The sequence below is a fragment of the Trichoderma virens genome (assembly GCF_000170995.1).
Source record: "Trichoderma virens Gv29-8 chromosome Unknown TRIVIscaffold_88, whole genome shotgun sequence".
NCBI lineage: Eukaryota > Fungi > Ascomycota > Sordariomycetes > Hypocreales > Hypocreaceae > Trichoderma > Trichoderma virens.
Genome location: NW_014013661.1, coordinates 99,778 through 119,437, shown reverse-complemented (window position 1 = coordinate 119,437; position 19,660 = coordinate 99,778). Strand labels below are relative to the sequence as shown.

Below are 19,660 nucleotides of genomic sequence, written 5' to 3'. Positions count from 1 at the left end.
CAAATCACAACAAAACCAGTCAATTTTTTTTTCGGTTGCCCTCGAGAGCCCCCAAGGGGAACAATTGAGCGGGAACGACAATCAAACAAATCCGTGCTCCCCCATCCATCCTCGTAGCCTTTCTTTCCATTTTGCCCAAGCCGCCCACCCTGCTTTCTTCTAGGTGATTCTCGAAAAAATGAAATTAAAAGAAACAATCGTACACGTTTGCATCAACGAGTTAGAGACTTGAGCAAGACTTCCTTTCTTTCTCTCCGCCTCCATTCCCGAACCTTGTTGCATGAGGGGCACACATGTGGTGCTGCCCTGTTCCCTCTTCCGTACCTCGAAATCAACCTCTCATAAGGTGTTTAGTGTAGTGACACGCACACACACACACAAGTCCATTTGTAATAAAGAACAAGGGTAAAAAAGAGTAAAAAAAATAATAGTAAAAGATGGGGGTGGGGGGAATCACATCCCCTTCGCGAACCCTGGATTCATGACGAGCGCGATCCCATCTCGCTCACGGCGATATCGCCCTCGTCGTTTCCCTTCACGGCATCTACCCCACTAATGGTAGTTTCCGCCCCAGCCGCCGCGTTGCTGCTGTTGCTGGCCTTGCTGCTGTTGCTGCTGGCCGGTGCTGTAGTAGCCTCCGCTGCCGAATCCGCCCTGGCCGTAAGAGCCATAGGGGGTGCTGTGCTGGTTGGCACCGGCACCGGCGCCCATGCCGTATGCGCCGCTACCATGGAGGCCGTGGCCTTGCAAGTGGCTCGGGTAGGCACCGTAGGCACCGCCCATTTGGGACGTCTGGGGAGGCGGGAGGCTGCCGCTTTGTCCACCGGGGGCCGTGTTCGTGGCGGAGCCAGGGCGAGGGAGAGAGGGCGAGGGGCCAGAGGAAGTCTTGGCCTCGCCAAACGGCTTCAGCTCATCGCCCGAAGATCCGGCGCTCGGCTGTGTCTGGCTACTGAATGATTGTCCTTGAGACTGGAAGGATGAAGCGCCGCGAGAAAAGCTGTCGTGGGTGCTTCCGAAGCTGCTTCCTCCTAGGCCAGGCTGGCTGCCTGCCTGGGCCGAACCAGCGCGGCCGTAATCACCAAGACCGGAGCCAAGAGGGCTCTCTCTGTGGAGGGACGAGGGGCCAAAGGTTCCGGGGGACGAGGTGTGATCATACGGAGCATTGGCATAAGGCTGTCCATAGATGGCACCCTTGCCATACGGTCCAAATCCTCCTTGGCCGTATCCAGAGTAATATTGGTGGTAGTAGGGGTTGCTATAGTATGGGTGGCTATATCCGGGGTATTGTCCGTGAGCCTGAGGCTGAGAACCGGGGCCTCCCTGCTGCTGAGGCTGCTGCTGCTGCTGAGCCTGAGTGACGGGATTGGGGGTGGAGTGGCCACTGTTCTGGTTCTCGTTGCTGCCGCCGAATCTCGGCTGGTTGTGGCCAGTAGCGCTCTGCGGGTACTGGCTCAGGTTATCAGTTTGAGAGGCATTATAGCCTCCAAAAGGCCGTTGCTGAGAAGAAACGCCCTCCGGTTGGGCGTGTGCTCCCTGCTGGCCAAAGTGCTGGCCGTAAAAGGCGTATGGGTTTCGATCTTGCGGGTTTGCGGTATAGTAGGCTGAGTAGTCGCTAGGTGCCGAGCTGAAGGCTACACCAGGTTGCTGTGCGGGAGGCTGGGAAGTTTGAGCCGCGAAGTTATCAAACGGCGGTTGAGATGCGGGGGCGCCTTGGTTGAAAGGATCCAGAGGCTTCTGTTGAGCTGCCGAGATGTCCTGCGGACCGGCCTGACCGAATCGACCGAATTGCTGAGTGTTAGGGATAGGAGGTTGAGCAGCTAGAAAAAAAAAATTGGTTAGTAAACGTCGACTACTTTGTGAACTGCTACTTGAAACATACGCTGAGAGGGAATAGGTGCCTGAACTGAGGTGGCGGCAGCGGCTATGTGGATGATTAGAATCAAAGGGTGTAAGGTTGAAAAAAGCAAACAAGACAAAGGGAAAAGAAACAAGGAATATCCAACTCAAAAAAGAAGGGGCGAGGAATTGTCATACCAATAGGTGCCATTCCAGGAGGAGGAGCAGTAGTGGGTTTAGGAGCAAAGGTTTCCGGCACAGCAACAGGCTGAGTAGCCGGGGGAAGAGAGGTTCGAGGAACGGCAACGGGCGAGTCGGCGGGGGGCTGCGCTCGAGTCTCTGGCTCCTCACGCTCGCCATCAATATCTTCGTCGTCATCGAGGTTGAAAGCACCAAACTGCACAGCGGCGCGATCCACCTCGCGGTTGCCAGGCATGCGGACAGCCTCTTCTTGGTCGAGAACTCGTCGCTGGAAGCTGGGAGTGCGTGGGGCAGCTTTCTCAGTGGTGGCCTTCAAGGCGGTAGCAGCATAACCGCTGGTGGCGGTTCTCTGAGCTTGGTGTTGTTGCTGAGCAGCTGAAAGAGGAGTGGCATTGGCGCTGGGGGGGCTCTGTCGGGGGTCCCAAGAGTCAGCAGCAGTGCTTGCAGCGGTGTCTGTCGCGGGAGGCTGAGAGACGTCAACAACCTGTTCTAGATTGGTCTCGGTGAGCTCATCTTGAGAGGGCTGTATCTCGGCAACTGGTTCGGTGACGGCGGGGGGGACAACAGGAGTGGCCTGCTCGACAACGGGAGTGGACTCGACTTCCGCTTCGGGTTCGGGCTTGGCAGGTTCAGGTTCAACAGGGGCGGCTTCGGGGACGGGTTCGGGTTCGACGGGTTCGGCGGGCTTGGGAGCAGGGATTTCCTTTGGAAGTGCCGGCACAACCTTGGGAGCTGTCGACTGCCGAAGCATGCTAGCCCAGGTCTTGACTTGGGGTGCAGCAGGCTTGACGGGCTCGGCGGGGATGGCCTTCTCAACAATTACGGGCTTCTCTTCCACGCCGTTGGCCGCGTCGTCTTTGTATGCGGGGGACTCTTCGGTAGGCACAGACAGCTGCTGGTTTTCCTTGGTTCGAGATCCGTTGGTGGGCTGAGTCGATCGAGCACGTCCGCCACGGCCTCCCCTGTCGGTAGCCCTGCCTCGGCCACGAGTTGCGTCGGAAGCATTGCGACCACCACGAGCAGTTCGAGCGCCGGCTGACAAGTCAGTGTTGACAGGTGCGGAGGATGTGTCCTTGGCCTTGGTGCGAGCAGTCTTCTTCGTCTTGGAGACTTCGCCCCACTGGGAGATGGTGCCTGCAAAGGGAGAAGAAAAAAAATCGACATTAGCAATTGAACATGGAATTGAGCTGCGGTGAGCATATGGAATCGGCTGCTGCTCTGAAATTGGACTGCTGGACGCAAACAGAGTTTGCAGGCAAGAAAGGGAAAAAGGAAACGCCCTAGAAAAAAGGCAAGCAGCAGAATTTGTCTCCCAACGTACCATCAGCCATTCGTGTGACAGCCTCAGTCTCATCACCGTTCGTCTCCTTGAGAGCATAGAGGACATCGGCCTCAGACCAGTCGGGGAACATTTCGCGGATCACAGAGGTCTTGTCGCCATACTGCTTTCGAAGCTCGGCAAACTCCCCCTCATCCTCAAAGGTGCCCAAGTTGTCGTCGGCGGTCTTGTGATCCGTCTTATCGCCATTGGCTCTGCGGCCGCCTCGACCGGCGAAACCCCCTCTGCCGCCTCGACCGGAGCCTCTGCCGCGTGAGGCAGATGGCCGTGAGATGACCTCAGACATGGGAAGCTGATTAGGTATGTGGAGATGGGAGGGAAGTGGCAATTGCGCAGTGGCCCGTCAGATGGCCTCTGCAGAGCGTGCAACGAGCAGAGAGACGAGAGAGGAAAAGATGGAGAAGAGAAGAGAAAAAACAACAACGAAGAGAACAAGAGCCGAGCGTACTCAGGAGAGAGCCGTAGATGCTGAGGGTGCGTGGTGTTGTGGCAAAGGGAGGTCAAAAGGTGGAGGGCACGAGGTTTTGCCCGGAAGCAGACGAAAGGCTGGTCACGAAGGTTTTTTGGCTTGAGCGCCTGTGACGCCCCTTGACCGCGTTGGAAGCGCAGCAGCAGGTACTTGTTTCGGTGCAACACAGTGCCAGATCCCGCCTAAGGACTAAGGACCCAAGGAGGGGCAGGTTGGGCGGTGGGCAAGCCTTTCAGCGCTCGGATAGGGCTAGAGAGCTAGAGAGGCGAGAGGCAGGCTGTGGCCGCTGCCTGATGCGTCGCCCGCTGCCCAGCAGAGAGACAGTCACAGTCAGAGAGACAGTCAGACAGACATTGAGCACGAGGCTGCGGTGCACGGCTTAGTAGAGCCAGCCCGGTGTCTTAGCAGGTGCATATCTTTCTATCCAGGTGCATATTACTGATTTTACGCGATTTTGATCAATCCATGGATGCTATGGAAAGCTCACGTCACGTTGTTTTAAACCATGAATTGACTTCAAACTGACGGCAGCCCAACTGGCACTGACAGAAAACCTCAATCCAATAGTCAGTCTGGGGCAAGGCTTGCTGTGCTGCGTCCTTCTCTCTCGCACTGTCAGCCACCACTGTGTACCTCGACCTGGAAATCGCAGATCGTGCGCAAGGGCACCCCGACGGGCACAGGCACCTTGTGCCGAGTGAATCTGCACAGTGCTGCCTCCCCAGGCCTCGTAAGATGCAGCTGACGCCCGCACACTTAAACTTTGCGGCTAGTCCTGTCAAGCAGTGCGCCACACACTGTGCTCGGCAGTACTCCAAGCCTCGAGTTGGGCCGTTGCGAGCCCATTGTGTCTTGGAACAGCGAGGCAGGGCACGGGTGAGACCTGGACAATGTTTGCATGGCCGCCTGGCAATGGCCGCGATGCTGTGCAATTGGCCGGCGCAAGAGACACCCATATGCTTCGCACGCCTTGACTTTCCTGTTTCATCCAGCCTCGCCATGGCCCAGTCTTAGGGACCAGTTAGTCCCACTAGGAGATACCCTTTCCTATGCTAACAGGCCCATTAGTCCTAACAGGCCAGGCCAGTGCTCCGTACAGGCACCTCGATTCCCCCAATCATCTGCACATTCAACGATGAATGGAATTCAAGTTCAGGCATCCATCCACTGCAACACGCTGACAAAGGACAAAGAGCCACCGTGTCTGTACCGGTACTCGGTCGCACAGCCTCAGCACCCAGACGTGGCAAGTTGCTGTACCTCCGCCTTCGTCCAGCAGCCCTTAGACTGCACGTTAGCGAACCCGGGCGCTCCACCGCAGCTCTCGATTGGGGTCCAGTCTCAGCCCATGTATCACATGACTCGGCCTGGTTGGGTGGCTCATGTCATGATGAGGCTAGCCTTGCCGTCTGATACTGCGCGATGCATTGAATAGCCTCGAATTCGAGACAGCGGCCAGCCTCCCTACAGTTGTCCCTTGCTCAGCCTGCCTGCCGGGCAGTGCTTGCTACGATACTACTCGTATACTTGTGCGAATTCACTTGGTCCATTGGCCCTTTCCAAACCAACAATATCCGCCCGCCATGTTCTCCACCAAGTCCGCGCAGTCGCTCCGGAAGCTCTTCGCCGGCTATCACGAACCCCTGCCCATCTCCAAGCAGCAGTCGCAAAAGCTGCTCGATGGCCTCAAGGCGTCCTTTCGAAGCCAGCTAGACCGCGAATATGGCCGCTCGTCCTCTGACAGCGCCGCCGCGGCCGCCAAGTCCGGAGACGCCGAAACCCAGACTCGCCGCTCTGCCGCAACGCTGCATTTGAAATCCATTCTATCCAACCCTTTATTCAGCTACGACAGCAGCAGCAACACACAAAGCCCATCCCACTTGCCGAAGGCGCTGTGGGTATCGGATCGCGACCCTATGGATGTGTTTGACCATGCCGTGTCAAGGGGCATGATGACGCTCAAGGCTGCCACGGGCTGCTTGGTGGCCAAAGGGCATCAGATGGAGGCTGCTGCGGAGGCAGACTCCCCTGTCACATCTTCGGATACGGCTCTCCGAGTTGTTCGATGGCTTCGATCATCCGGTGCAGAAGGAAGCCTTCAGTTCCTTGACAGGGCAGCCTTTGTTCGAGCTCTTGTGCCTTTCCTAGTTGCCGAGAGGATGGAGGGAGTAGCCTGGGAATGGATCATCCGAACCATGAACGAGTCCGCAGGCATCACCGAAGAGCAGCGCATTGCTCGCGCATCCTCTTTGTTATCACAGATTGTCCGCATCAAGAGCCAGTCCCACTACGGAAATCTCGATGCGGCCATTCAGGCAATCCTCGAGGCGGAGCGCCTCTTTGAGCATAATCCTTCACTCCCCAAACTACTCGTCCAGCCATGGAGATCCGTGTCCTGGCTATCCACGGTAGAGGCATACAGCAGAGCAATGCCAACAGAAAAGCTATTCGAAGCCCACATGGCCACAGCCGAACGGCTCCCGAGACCGTTTCCGGTTGAAACAGCGCATCTGCATTTATATCACCCAACACACCCCAACCACGTTCCCGCCCTGCAATTTTTCAATGACAAGAAGAGATTACGCAAGCTGGTGCAGGCGCTGGGCCCCGAGAAACTGAACCTTGCCAAATTCACGGGCATGGGCACAATACCGTGGATCGCGTTTCTAGGCCACGACACGGTCAACCATCTGAAGCAGTCTGGAAGAAGCGAGGAAGCACGAGGCATCACAGAGATCTTACGGTCAGAATTGTCAGACATATTTGCAGAGACCTTGACGCCGACTTGAGGTTGAAGTATTTGGATCTACCTGGAGAGAGAAATTTTTATTGTCATGGTCATGGATAAGGCGCAATTCACGGAGAACAAACACATGAGATATTTAGATACCCAGTCTCGATAGAGAGGCTAAAATAAAATGACCCAAATGTAAAAAACACAATTTCTATAGCATGCATGGATGCTTCATAAACCCTTCCTTGTCATAATTTTACACACGCTTTCTAGTCTGAGAATCCTTCAAACACTTCTTCGTCCTCGTCCCCGTCCTCATCATCATCCTCTTCCTCCTCCTCATCTTCGTCCTCATCTTCATCTTCATCCTCGCCATCGTCATCTTGCTCTTCTACTTCAAACACGCCTGAGATGTCCCACCTGTCACCATTGGCCTTCTTACTCACATACTTGACAAACTTGAGGGCACCGCTATCCCGCAGAACGAGCGTCATCTTGTTCCACGCCGCAGCCTGGAAGAACAAGATGTTGTCGTCGTCCCCGCTAGACTTGTACACCGCCGCGTCCTCGTTGGTGTCGTCGTCGCCAGCCATGTACACCTCATGGCCACCGACCTCGACGACTTCCTTCTCTGGCTCCTCCACGGCCTTGGCTTTGCCCTTGCCCTTGCCCTTTTTCTTGTTCTTTCCGTTGGCCTTGGCCTCCTTTTCAGCTTGGGCCTCTTCGTCTTCTTCGTCGTCGTCGGCGGCGTCTCCCCAACCGGATGTTGGCGTAAGGCCTAGGTTGAGCTCCAGACGAGCCTTGCCCTCGTGGCCGGTGGCAAGAGTGTAGTCCATTCCACGGCGGAATCGCCTGGCCATGACGTCGTGGCTCTCAATGGTGCAGCCCGTTGCGACTTGCAGCCAGTGACGGAACTGACGGCTCGGGAAGAGCTTATCTAGAAGCTCTGTAATAGGGGACTCATCTGACGATTTGCGAGATTTGCTTGACGCAGAAGGCTGCTGGTAGAGATATCTGTGCTTGTGGGGTGGTTTTGACACTTTCCAGGAAGTCGACTTTTCAATGACTGAGCTCTCTTCGGGAAGAGAAGCCTTTTCCTGTGCTTGAATGTAATCCTGGATGCGTTTAGAGAATTTCTTGGACAAGACATCTGCGAGAGTGATGCTTGAGTTCTCTTCAAAGTGCTCCGAGACTTGCTCCAACGTATCAGGTGTCAGATATGTGGGTGCAATATACTGCAGCAAAAACTCCAGGTCGGATTCTTCGAACTCGGCCTCACTGCCTTTTGCTTCTTCGACCTTGACTGGCTGTGCCTGCGGCGCATCGTATTGGGCGGGATTACCCTGGAGCTGCATGAGGCCGCTGTTCTTTGCGTTTCTCTCCTCCTCGCCCTCAATGTATCCGTCCTCTCCGATCTGTGGGATGTGGAACCAGCCGCTGATGGCCATGCGCACGCGGCCGCCCTCCTTCTCTAGCTGCTCCTTTGTCTCAGCGTGGTACACCTCTTCGACGTCGTGGAAACTTTCGCCGGGCTGGACGGCGAAGAAGCTCAGCTGGTTCCAGGCTGGCGGAATGACCTTGACCACGTCAGGGAGTGGCGTCTTGGCAATCTCGCCGTCCTTGTTCTTTATTTCCTGGATCGGAAACAGGCGCAATGCGCCGCCCCATTCGGGCTTCCAAGGAGTGTCGGGGTCGGTCAGGTAGAGAATGTAGCTGACTCGCCTGCTGCCAATGACATCGTCGTGGCAGAGCAGGTAACAGCCGGGGGTGTAGATGTTGATGGCCATGTCCGTCTTCTTGCCGCTCAGAGGGCCGCAGCCCGTGATGCCAGAGACGTAGTTTCGAAACGTCTCAGAGTAAATGGCATCACGAAGGGAGAGGAGCGAGGGCAGCTTGGAAAGAGACTCGTCGTCTAGGCCATCCAGGTTGGCCAGATCGCCGGATTGGTGGATCTTGTAAATATCCGTCTCTTTGGGAGTGAATTGTACATTGTCGCGGATTTCGCTTCGAACCGACCGGAGCAGCTTGTCATCGACCAGCTCGTGGATGACGGCATGTTTATACGGCGACGACTCTGCATATTCATTCGTGTATGACTTGAGGACGGAGTCGTCGAAAAGACCTTTTCGAAAGCGCTTCTTTGCATCTTCTGGGCTTATTGCTACATCCCACTGTTAGCATCCAACTGAAGACGAGGAAGCTGGACAAGCAAGGGCTGGCTCACTGGTCTTGGGCTTCTTGGTGCCGGCTTTCTTGCCAGAAGCATGGCTTTCCGCCTTTCTCTTCATGGTTTCGAGGGCTGTCTATGGCCGACTCTGTGCAATTGGCTGCGGCAGTGTCAATGGCGAGAAGATCTGGGTGAAAAGATTTTCGCAAAGAGGTGGGAAATGGCATGAGGCGAGTTGCGAGATCAGCCGATCGCGCATCTCCAACTTTTTTTTTTCTGCCGCCTTCAATGATCCGACACCACTTGCTTCCCCACCAAGCTAAGCCTGTTGATTTCCTAATGTGGAAAACCAGCTATTACAATCGCCATTGAGGTGCATTGATACGACTACCTATTTTTCAGTTAGGAATGAATAATGAGATGCTAAATTAGTTAATCTCTTCAAACTAGGTGAATCGCTTTAGATTGCTTTGGCTAATTATGAGAGTTAATCAATAGATACGTGTCTTGTCAATAGGTATGCTGTCCATGCAAGCTCCTCTCCTTCTGTCTTCTTCCTATGATACATCAACAATTCTTTTCAATTTACTTCTCAATGAACCATAGATTTGCATGGGACAGCACAAGGTCTGCTACTATAAATGTTTATGATTTTCCTTTTTTTCTCAGTTCCGGACTCGCGTCTACATGTATATACATGTATGCTGCCTCTCTTGGTTGGACGACATACCCTGTAAAGCACAGGCTTCTTACGAAACAACCACCACCGCATCAGACAATGAGCCATGTAACTATAGACACAGCCTAAAGTTATCAATCCAGGTCGATTTCCCCATTCTCCTTCCACTGGTCTTCATATAACCCCTCATGTGTCGCCAAGTGTTGAACACACGCCCTTCGGAAAAGCACTGACTAATTAAGCGGCCTTGGCCAGCAACTTGGAAACTTTTGGCGGGGACTTGCCTGTTCGGGGAAGCGGCGCTCGGTTTCAATGGGTGATATCAAGCCGAATTCCTGATGCCCCTCATTACAGCATCACAAAAGGTCCTTGGTATAATATTTAACACTCTGAAGCAATTGCATGTAATTTCTAATACTTCTAATATATCCTTCGATATTCCCTTCTTATCCTTCCTCTCCACATCAACATCGTGCCGAAATTGAAGCCATGGCTTTTGAGAATCATCAGAAGGAGGTTCGGGATCGCTTCCCCGCCCTCCGGCAAGACCAGGTCTTTTTCGACAACGCTGGAGGTAGTCAGACACTTGATACTGTGATTGACTCCATCAGAGACTATCTCAGCTCTACTAACGTGCAGCTCGGCGCCTCTTACGCTGTGGGCAAGAAGTCCACGTCCGCGTATAGCGCTGGATACAAGGCTGCTGCCAAGTACATCAACGCCAATCCTGACGAGATTGTCTTTGGCTCCTCGACCACACAACTTCTTCGCAATCTTTCGTATGCCCTCAAATTTAACCCGGGAGATGAGATTGTCGTATCCGGTATTGATCACGAGGCCAACATTGCCTCATGGGTAGACCTGGCGGAGCGACAGAACCTCGTTCTCAAGTGGTGGAAGCCGGCTCCCAGCACGAACCCTCAGCTGCTAGCTAAAGACTTGGTTGGGCTTTTGTCGCCAAAGACAAGACTGGTCACTTGCACACACGCAAGCAACATTCTGGGAACAATCACCAACGTGCGAGCCGTGGCGGATGTGGCCCATAGCGTTGGTGCCCTTCTTTGCGTTGATGCTGTGGCATATGCCCCCCACCGGCCCATTGATGTCAAGGCCTTTGGCGTCGATTTCTACTGCTTTTCTTGGTACAAGGTCTACGGGCCTCACATCTCCATGCTCTACGGTAGCTGGAGCGCGCAAACTCATCTGAAGTCGCTGGGCCACTTCTTCAACCCGTCCGCTTCTCTAGAAGATAAGCTTGGTCTTGCCGGTGCATCATACGAATTGGTCCAGTCTATTCCAAAAGTTGTCGAGTATCTGGACTCCAAATGGGACAGCATTATCGCTCAAGAAGCAAGCCTTCAATATGAGCTCCTAAACTATCTCGTATTGAAATCGAACGTTACCGTTTATGGTGTCCCAGGAGAGCAGACTTCGGATCGAGTCGCAACTATCAGCTTCTCCGTCAAGGGGTGGAACTCTCAAGATCTCGTGGAAGCAGTGGAAAGCAAGACTAATTATGCTTTCCGCTGGGGGACATTTTACTCGGACCGACTTGTTCGAGAGACCTTGGGCTTGGGCAAAGACGGGGTTGTGAGAGTGAGCATGGTGCACTACAATACAGGCAAGTCCCTATGCTGTTGCAAATTCAGAGGAAAGCGGGCTAACTTGTTATTACAGTGGACGAAATCAAGGGGCTTATCAGTGCAATTGATGAGGTCATTGGAAATTAGGATAGTTAGAGTTGAAGACCCAAACAATGATGATAAGGCTGTGAAAATAATCTCAATATTGAGGGTGAGATCCATTAGAAAGAATGAGGGCAGGATTCATGAGCATATAGCAGGTTCAGGATATAAATAGTGTAAAAAATACATTAGAATAGTGCTTCAATACTCTCAATGTCCTCCAGCGACTATTCAAACCTGAGCAAAGCCTTCGGGGCTCTTCTCCGCACCACTAGTATTGGAGAAGAATCCCATCCTCGCGTCATCAAGATGCCCAAGCCATCCGCCACGCGCACCCATGAGATCCGGAATCGAGAAATCCAGGACAAGATTGCAAATTTTAAACAAAAAACTCTCATTCCGCCCGATCCGCAGCTCGCACAAATTTGGTTTGCAGCCACCGCATGGCGTTTCGTCTTCACATGCATTTCAGGGTCCAAGCCAAATGATCTCATGCCAACCCCACCATTCGATATTCTGGAGCAAGGCTTTTCCTAGCTCCTTGGCACAAATCTCGCTTTGGATGCTGATGTGCGATTTTTAAAGTTATGACACCCGCCCTGGACCGACATCTTTAAGCTTTTTTATGGCAGGTCTAAACCTACAGCCTGAACAACTGAAAACCTTTCAAGATTTTTTTCTCTGCATTTAGTTTCTTTTGGATCAAGTCCATTATTTTGCTTGTGATGGATGTGGCCGCACTTATGCATCTCCAACGGCGCTATAAGCGTCGCACAACGTCATCATGCGTGCCCAAGTAAATAATATCATAAAGAAGAGGATTCAAGTCAGACATCGTGTACAAGTATCACATTGGCATCGGCGTATGAGATGGAAGGGAATATAAACTCTTGATTAGGACGAATACATGAAAACAGTATATTAGTGGTGGGGTAGCACCCGGTATTATTGTATCGTATCTCGGCATTGGCGGCTCGCTAGACAAAGCATTTTCTCGCCTGATCAAACAATCCATCGCATTCAGCCCGTATTGTTACATCTGTAGTCCTCCACTAAAAGCAAACGTATTGCCCGAGACAGCGCCCGGAGTCTCTCGCCGCTCAATTGGGTGGCTCAATTGCCAGCTTACAGGGCAGCGGCCAGCATAGCAATAGCAGCACCGACGAAGCTGCCAGCGGAAGCCAGAGGGGCAGCGACGTTGGAGCTTGTGGTTCTAGCCGCAGAGGTCGTCTGCGATGCGGCAGCAGTAGTGCCAGTGGTTTGGGAGGCAGAGCCGGTCGTGGCAGGGGCAGAAGTGGACTCGGCGGCAGTGGTGGACTCGGAAGAGCCGGTCTTGGACGAGTGAGAGGACTCGGTCTTGGCAGTCGAGGTAGAGGATTCGGCGGCAGTGGAAGACTCCTTGGGAGCCTCAGACGTGCTGCTGGACGACTTCTCGTTGCAGACGACCTGGTCGGGAACCGAGACGCCAGCGGAAGAGCAGATCTGCTTGGCGTAGGCTACGGCTTGGGTCTGGGCGGACTGGTCGCAGGCCGAGGCCAGGCAGCATGCGATACCGCTCAGGAAATCGGCATTCTGGCAGATACACTTGATGTCGAGCTGTCCGCAGCCAGCAATCGAACTGCCGGTGGTGAACTGGGTGACACAGCCGGTCTATGATTGTTGATTGTGTCAGCTTCACGACTTGTTGATGCCACAGAGGAAGCAGAAATGCACAGACTCCATCAAGTGGAGAGCGACCTCTTCCTTGAGGGCCCTTGTTGATGGAATCATGTACATGGATGGATGCCAAGAGTTGCTATTATTGTTGTTCTTGTTTGTTGTTACTTACAGCGCAGGTTGGGATGGTAGTCTGGGCGGCGGCAAGGCCGGAGAGGAAAACGAGCGAGAGGACGGAGGCCTTCATCTTGAGTGATTGACAGGTGATTGACACGTGAAAAAGAGAGTTTGGTGAAGCCTTTCAGGACAAGCAACAGTAATCCGGATTGAACGGGCTGGATTGGGATGAGGGGAAGGTCAGAGAGGGAAAAAAAAAAAAAAAGTCAAGGGTTGGAGAAGCAAAAGGGAGGACGACGAGGAATCCCCAATGGCCTCGAGCTGCAGCCAACACACCATCAGCAGACCATTTGGGTGCTAGCGATGTTCCGTGTCTGGGGAAGGGAGCACTTAGCGGCCTCTAGCGCGCGAATCATCTGAACCTTGGGGGCTTCCGCCTCCTCGCTAGCGGTCGATGGTGCCAAAGCCACAGCGCAGCATGCCCTGAAGCCACTGATTGGGCTTGACGCCAGGTAAATGCGGTCCCCGACGCCAGGGGTCTGCGGCCAATCGGGCATCTGGCGACGGACATGGACTCTCTGCCAACCCGAAGACTAGGTGTTGTTTTTCTCTCGTCACCAGGCGCGTTCTTACTCGTACTCGCGCTTTGACAGTTGACCATTGGTACGAGGATTATTACTAGGAGTGGTTTAATTTAGTTAGTTTACCTGTATGGTATGCTCGTACAGGGTCGTAGCAATCTCTCTTCTCGTCTGACAAGTGAGACAGACCAGGCCGCAAGACGCCATCGTCGTAATGCTGCATATTGGACTGCTACTGGGCTACCACTGGACATGTCGCCAGCCCTTGCAATAAGCAGCTGCCAGCAGACAGCTCCAACGACAAGGAATAGATTGGCCCGCCGTACGAGTGGGCTAGGGATGCTGGCATTCTGCAGATCAACGTGCCAAATTGCAGGCATTTACGAAGCAGCAGCCTGGCAGCATCCACCCAGTTCCGTCTTTGCAGCAGAGGTAAGACTGGTTGACTGGCAAGGACTGGGCAAGCTGGGCTTTCGATCTGTGGGGAGACAGATGCTGGCGATTGCGAATCCCAGGGCAAAACGGGCAAAAGGAATGAGAAGAATGCAGGGATCCAACGTTACTCTGCTTCCCCTTGCCATTACAACTCACTTGATGACGTAGCCGAGACTTCCTTGTCGCGCTGAGGCGGCGGTGATGCTTAGCAGTAGTATCACTGTCTGGTATCAAAGCGTGATCCATTCAATCTTTGCGCTGTCAAACATCCTCCTAACTTGAAACGTACAATGTCCATAGCAGTCAAGCAGTATTCCAAGCCGTCATACTCCAACTCCAAATCAAGCAACCGCAGGTGTTCCCTTGATCTCCATTCATCAATCAACATTCTATATGGGGGGGTGTTAAATACGGGCGTGAGCACCAAAGTATACGCAATTGCTAGTTCTTTCAAACGCCTAGAAGCCATTTCCCCATCGCCACGCGTACACTTCCCTCCCCTGGGTACTGATTAGGTAGATTATACTTTTTTGCCTTGCCTCAAGAGTTCAGAGACCTTTGGTGGCAGGACCAGCGCACTCCGGTCATTTCGCCGATAAAAGTCTACCAGAGATATGGCTGTCTGCTCTGGCTTATCCTCGTGAATAAAATGCCCAGCATCGGGGAACACTTGTAGAGCGTATTTTCCTATTTGACATAGATACGTTAGCCACGCTGAGCTCCACTCACAAACATGTATACAAATCCAATATTTCCATGGAACATGGAGCATTGGACATACCTTGCATCTGCCCAATTGTCAACTCCGTGTCTAGTCGATCCGTGCCAGCAAGCAGCAGAAGCTTTCCACCGCGTGCTCCCAGAAATTTCTTGCTCAAGCCCACGAACCAATCTTCCCAAAAAGGCTGCGTAGCTGCGAGATTTGTCCTCCACCTCCAAGGGCGAGACACGTCTTTGCTCTCGTCCCAGACCAGGAGCGCTGGCACTGAGGCTCTAGCAGAAACTGAATTTCTAATAGTCCGGGTCCTGATGTGCCAGTCGATGCCCGACTCGACAGTTGCAAACCCCCCTGGTCGTGTGGACAAGTACGTCTGCATGCTCTGGAGCGCATCCATTGCAGAGCCTTCGACGACATCTAGGACCGCATATGCTAGGACAGAGTTGCCCAGCTTCCCGGACATGGCTAAATCAGTGACAACAGCGCCGCCCAACGAGTGGCCCACGAGCACTATTGGTGGCAACTCCGGCCAGCTCATTTGTTTTTTTGTTGCCTCAACCATGGCAAATAGATCTGATGACAACGTATCTAGCCGCAAGTCTAGAGCTGCACCGTCAGGCGCAGTGGTAGAGCCGTGGCCTCTGCAATCGACTGCCAGTATGCCAGCATTGGGGAGTCGTTTCCGTATCTCAGAGCCTACCAAGGCAAAAGACAGTCCCGATGATCCAGCACCATGATGCATCACGTACAAGGGCCCCTTATCCACCGGTGAGTTGAGGTATACATGGTAAGTCACCTCTGGGTTGGTGTCCGACTTGAGAAACAGCTCTCGTTCAAAGTACGTTGTCCACGGAATCTGCTCCAGCGTCCGGCCCCTCGCTACGCTGCGTACCGTCAGCCCGACAGCCCATAATCAAGTGCTTGCCATGTCCAGCTCAGGTGTAGTTACCCTTGGGGGCGAGCAAAGAGCTTCTGGCTCGGCGTCGGGATAATCGTCCCCGTGGAGGAGACCGAAGAGGCCGAGGACGAGTCGTCGTCCAGCCCCTCTGGAAGCCCCTCTGGCAGCTCCGGCACCTGGTCTTCCTCAGCCTCGTCCAACTCTTCAAAGGGCTCGGGAGCAAGCCCCAGCTTTGATTTTGCCCAAGCTCGCTGCAGGTCGCTCATGATGGCGCCGTGTTGCTGGAGCACAGCAGATGATGTGAGCTGATCAAGGTCCAGCCATTCGCAGATGCGGGGGTTTGGATGATCCGTGGGGAATCAATTGACGACCTCAGCAACTGCCAATTTCGAATATCGCCTGTGAGTGTCAAGTGGTCGCCGTCTTCCTTGAATACCTAGGTAGCTTTTGCTTTGTGTGTGTGAGTATCGCAGCCTGCCGCGGTTGGATCTTTGACCAGAAAAATACATGAACGGACTATCTATGTACCTCATTGTTACGAAACCACGTAAAAGGAAGTCGGTCAATGGGCTGGCCATGTGGGGTTAGCCTTGGTGCACACTGTGAAGTGTATGGGAAAGTTGACTAACTATACAGTGTGAAAATTAGGACCTTTCACTCACTTCAATCCGCATACGTTAGGAGGACTCGGTTTTTGGGTGGTTTGTAATTTGATGAGAAGCCAAAGGAAGAACAAAAGTCTATTATCTTATTCAGGTAAAAACAAATGAAAACAAAAACTAAAAGCTTCTATCTTTTTCATTTTCTTCTTCTGGGAACGTACCATTCAGTGCGTCTAGTAGGACTTGCATATTTTAGCTCTCATCATTTTGGCCATCCTCGAGCTTGATGACAATGGCCAAAAGCTAATTCTAATGAATGAGGTGAGCAGCCACAGAAAACATAGGATTTCATCAGAACCACCAGATTTATGATCTCTCCCAATTCGTTGTCATGAGGGAATATTCTTTGAAATGCATACCTCTGTGAGTGTTCCCCTCTTCAGCTTCGAAAAAGACGACAAAGACGACAAAGGGGAAAAACACCTTCTACAGAATATCTCGATCCTCCTCACAGTGCTGGCCAGGAGAGCAAATCCGATCCGATAGAAACTCATTGATTAAACGTTACGTAAACCCACCTAACCCTTAAGCCGACTATAATCTCTTAGCCTGCTATCAATCTCATCTCGCATACCTCTTAAGCAAGGGAAACCTTCCGCGAAGCGCTTACACAGTCTCATACGATGTCTCTGTCACACCTCAATCGCTAAATGGCGCATAATGGCGTGTAATATTTTAGTCGTATATTCATAAGGATATGGTGGTTCCTCATATACCGGGCGTTTACTAACTAGCCAGGGCAGTACCTGAGTCAAGCATAGTAATAGATGTTTGGTAGATCACTTGGCTGCAGTGCATGGCATGGGAAATCGCCCTTGCTTCGTGGTTCAATCTAAGCGATCCATTCAGACGCTCGTACGTTCACTCGGTAACCCGTAGGAGCAAATAACTCTATCAAGGGATATGCAGTTTCGGCATTAGCAGGTAAATACTTCAAGTCAGCATGCAGGGAGGCGTCTATCACCAGCTCCTTTAGGTAGTAAGGTTACACAAGATGCGTGTAGTAGTATTGCCTTAACGAGCCGATCCACTTGCATCGATATACGGAAGTGCCAATATCCGATTGCTATGCTGTTCACTCTTTTCAACTTCGGACCGTGCCGTGGTGTCACTTGTGCTCCGTCGTGCGTGGTCTCTATCCATTCTTCTGCTGACGTTCATCCACTGCACTGCTCATCCAATGACTTAACGCTGTCTCGTGATAGTATGCAATAGCCGCTCACGTCGAACGACAGGACAAGATCATTTTGCTAGAGACACGGCGCTGACGTATAAAGTCCGCTGGCGTGTCTAAGACAATAAGCTCGGGGATACACACCGCATGTTCCCAAAACATGGATATGGACCCAGCCACACGGAACCAAGATCTCATATCGTGGTGTCGGCTAGTGCTAATGCCGGGTTTCTTTCAATAGCTTTGGCGACTATTGCCTGACAGGTAGGGGCTGCTCTCACATGTGTGGCAAATATCCGACAGCCTTGTCTCGGACTTCCATCAGGCTATGGACTGCCTCTCCCAAGCCAGCAGCTTGCAATCTTCTGTCAACAGCTTGCAATGGAATATTCGAGTAGATGAGAGTGCCTCGGAGGGTTTCGTCCGGTGGTGTAGCGATCGTTAGGTGGAAATTGACACAATATTAGCCCAAACAGTATCCCTTGGAGCGGCTGTTTCACCCGTTCCCAAGAATAACTGTTGGCTACAATCACTCAACTGGCCTCCAAGTTTCCAAGACACGCAGTCTTAGTGCAGCGCAGTAAGACACTTTGAGGCATTGTGGCCGGCCTCCCTGCAGGTCATCGACACGCCCAAATCGGCGTCTGCCTATCTGGTGCCTGGTATGCATGCTGCAAGCTGCTCGGCAGGCGACTAGTCGATAACAACTTACAAGAATGGATGCCATCTAGAGTATAAAGTTAGCACTATCCATCGTCCATGAGATCGATAGCATCACAGCTCGGACTTAACCAAAGTCTAGGTGCTTACACGGCCAGGGCCGAGCCGACGGTAAATCGCCGTTTACGGGGGGCCGTTGGACATGGACAATCGAATCTCGCAAAGTATCTTTTGAGATGTGGTGGCAAGTATCGGGCATGTACTGTGAGACTTGTCAAATATCAAATCATCCTATTTCTTAGCTGCATTTGGGTGTATGCCCATCTGCACCTTTGGGGCCATGGGATGACACAGTGTATGTAGGGGCTTGAGTCTCAAAACAGGGCCATGGATGCATGTGCATACGACGTCCATCGGAGGTTGTTCCGCCCCAGTCGGAGATTCTGGGGCGGGGGGGCAGGAGGCCAAGGAAGCCGTGAGATTATCTCTGGTAGGGCGTCTGGGACTGGCTCTATTCTCTCCAGGAGACTCTGGGAGGTGGTGGCATGATGATAATACGAGCAGGACGTCGCCATTACAAATCGCAACACTGCCGCCACGCCACATGCGGTGCCTGTTTGAGGCTTAGACGCCAAAGGGGCCTTTGATCTGATCAACGGCTAATTGTGTCTAATTGTCTCGACTAACATGCATGGAGCTGGCGTGAAATCTAACCAACAGGAGTTAAGAGGACAAGGCAGGGCGTGGATGGATAATAATAGGAGGAGCAGGAGCAGCAGGAGGAGGAGACCATTACGGAATACGGTATACTGTAAGCACATGCCACAAATTGAGCAAATCCATATGTACTTGTACTAATTGATATGGAGTACTAAACTGAAACCTGTCCTGAGGCGAATCCAATTTCGCCGGTTTCTGTCCATCCACGCACCTGCTCCGTACTCGTACACATGCGCGGGTGCTACCTACCCTACCTACCTTAGGCAAGTAGCACCTTCTTGCTGTATGTTTTAATAATGGCAGCTGCAAGCGAGCTGCTAGCAGGAGCGATTTGTACAGTAGCTCAGGCAGGAATAGGGAATTGCGTGGATACGAGCCAATCAATGTCTCATAGATTGAGGCATCTGAGCCGCACCAGCGCAATAACCGGGGAAGCAGTTGCACATGAGCTGCTGCGGAGTCCCGGCCCTTTGTGATGCTAGAGCATGCTGGAGCATACGAGTACCTGTTTTGGAGCGAGTTGAGGCGTGTTGAGGCGTGTTGGAGCACTCTGGAGCACTCTGGAGCACGCTGGAGCGCTGGTACCTCGAGGGTACAGGTCAGTACTCGTCCTTTAGTACTTGAGCGGTTGCTGGTTTGTGCCTGAGATGGTGATAGGCGCCTTTGTTAGTGCCGCCCATAGCGCCTACACTCCAACCTTTTAGCAGTTTGAGTGCAAGTGAGCCGAACCAACACTGCGGAGCCCATCTTCGGGAGCTGCTGCCACATGCCGTCACTCGAGCGATTTTCGAGTCGGGTACGGTACTAGCAGCAGGAAATGGAGAACGGGCCAGCGCCGCCACCACTATGCCTCAGTGCTCGGCCAGTAACGCCTCCGGGTACGAGGACTCGGCACCTGGTAACGGCGAGTACATGCTAGGTGGTACCTA

General features: G+C 52.8%; 6 protein-coding genes across 6 annotated transcripts; 2 read left to right on the top strand and 4 right to left on the bottom strand.

The window, feature by feature from the left end:
• TRIVIDRAFT_214070 (uncharacterized protein) lies at nucleotides 1–3,662 on the bottom strand (the record flags this gene model as incomplete). Its single annotated transcript, XM_014096160.1, has 3 exons — nucleotides 1–1,817; nucleotides 2,035–3,171; nucleotides 3,359–3,662. 3 exons carry the CDS (start codon nucleotides 3,660–3,662, stop codon nucleotides 553–555), a joined length of 2,706 nt encoding a protein of 901 aa, XP_013951635.1.
• Nucleotides 3,663–5,428: 1,766 nt separating this feature from the next.
• On the top strand, nucleotides 5,429–6,634 carry TRIVIDRAFT_57315 (uncharacterized protein; the record flags this gene model as incomplete). The annotated part of the gene is made up of 1 exon (XM_014096159.1): nucleotides 5,429–6,634. The coding sequence occupies one exon, from the start codon at nucleotides 5,429–5,431 to the stop codon at nucleotides 6,632–6,634; it is 1,206 nt and encodes a 401-aa protein (XP_013951634.1).
• Nucleotides 6,635–6,790: 156 nt separating this feature from the next.
• TRIVIDRAFT_173105 (uncharacterized protein) lies at nucleotides 6,791–8,900 on the bottom strand (the record flags this gene model as incomplete). Its single annotated transcript, XM_014096158.1, has 2 exons — nucleotides 6,791–8,740; nucleotides 8,804–8,900. The coding sequence occupies 2 exons, from the start codon at nucleotides 8,865–8,867 to the stop codon at nucleotides 6,849–6,851; spliced, it is 1,956 nt and encodes a 651-aa protein (XP_013951633.1).
• Nucleotides 8,901–9,914: 1,014 nt separating this feature from the next.
• Nucleotides 9,915–11,155, top strand: TRIVIDRAFT_194656 (uncharacterized protein; the record flags this gene model as incomplete). The annotated part of the gene is made up of 2 exons (XM_014096157.1): nucleotides 9,915–11,046; nucleotides 11,103–11,155. The coding sequence occupies 2 exons, from the start codon at nucleotides 9,915–9,917 to the stop codon at nucleotides 11,153–11,155; spliced, it is 1,185 nt and encodes a 394-aa protein (XP_013951632.1).
• Nucleotides 11,156–12,005: 850 nt separating this feature from the next.
• On the bottom strand, nucleotides 12,006–13,099 carry TRIVIDRAFT_111486 (uncharacterized protein; the record flags this gene model as incomplete). The annotated part of the gene is made up of 2 exons (XM_014096156.1): nucleotides 12,006–12,760; nucleotides 12,939–13,099. 2 exons carry the CDS (start codon nucleotides 13,011–13,013, stop codon nucleotides 12,236–12,238), a joined length of 600 nt encoding a protein of 199 aa, XP_013951631.1.
• Nucleotides 13,100–14,419: 1,320 nt separating this feature from the next.
• TRIVIDRAFT_57311 (uncharacterized protein) lies at nucleotides 14,420–15,781 on the bottom strand (the record flags this gene model as incomplete). The annotated part of the gene is made up of 3 exons (XM_014096155.1): nucleotides 14,420–14,586; nucleotides 14,681–15,501; nucleotides 15,567–15,781. The coding sequence occupies 3 exons, from the start codon at nucleotides 15,779–15,781 to the stop codon at nucleotides 14,420–14,422; spliced, it is 1,203 nt and encodes a 400-aa protein (XP_013951630.1).
• Between the last annotated feature and the right edge of the window lie 3,879 nt (nucleotides 15,782–19,660).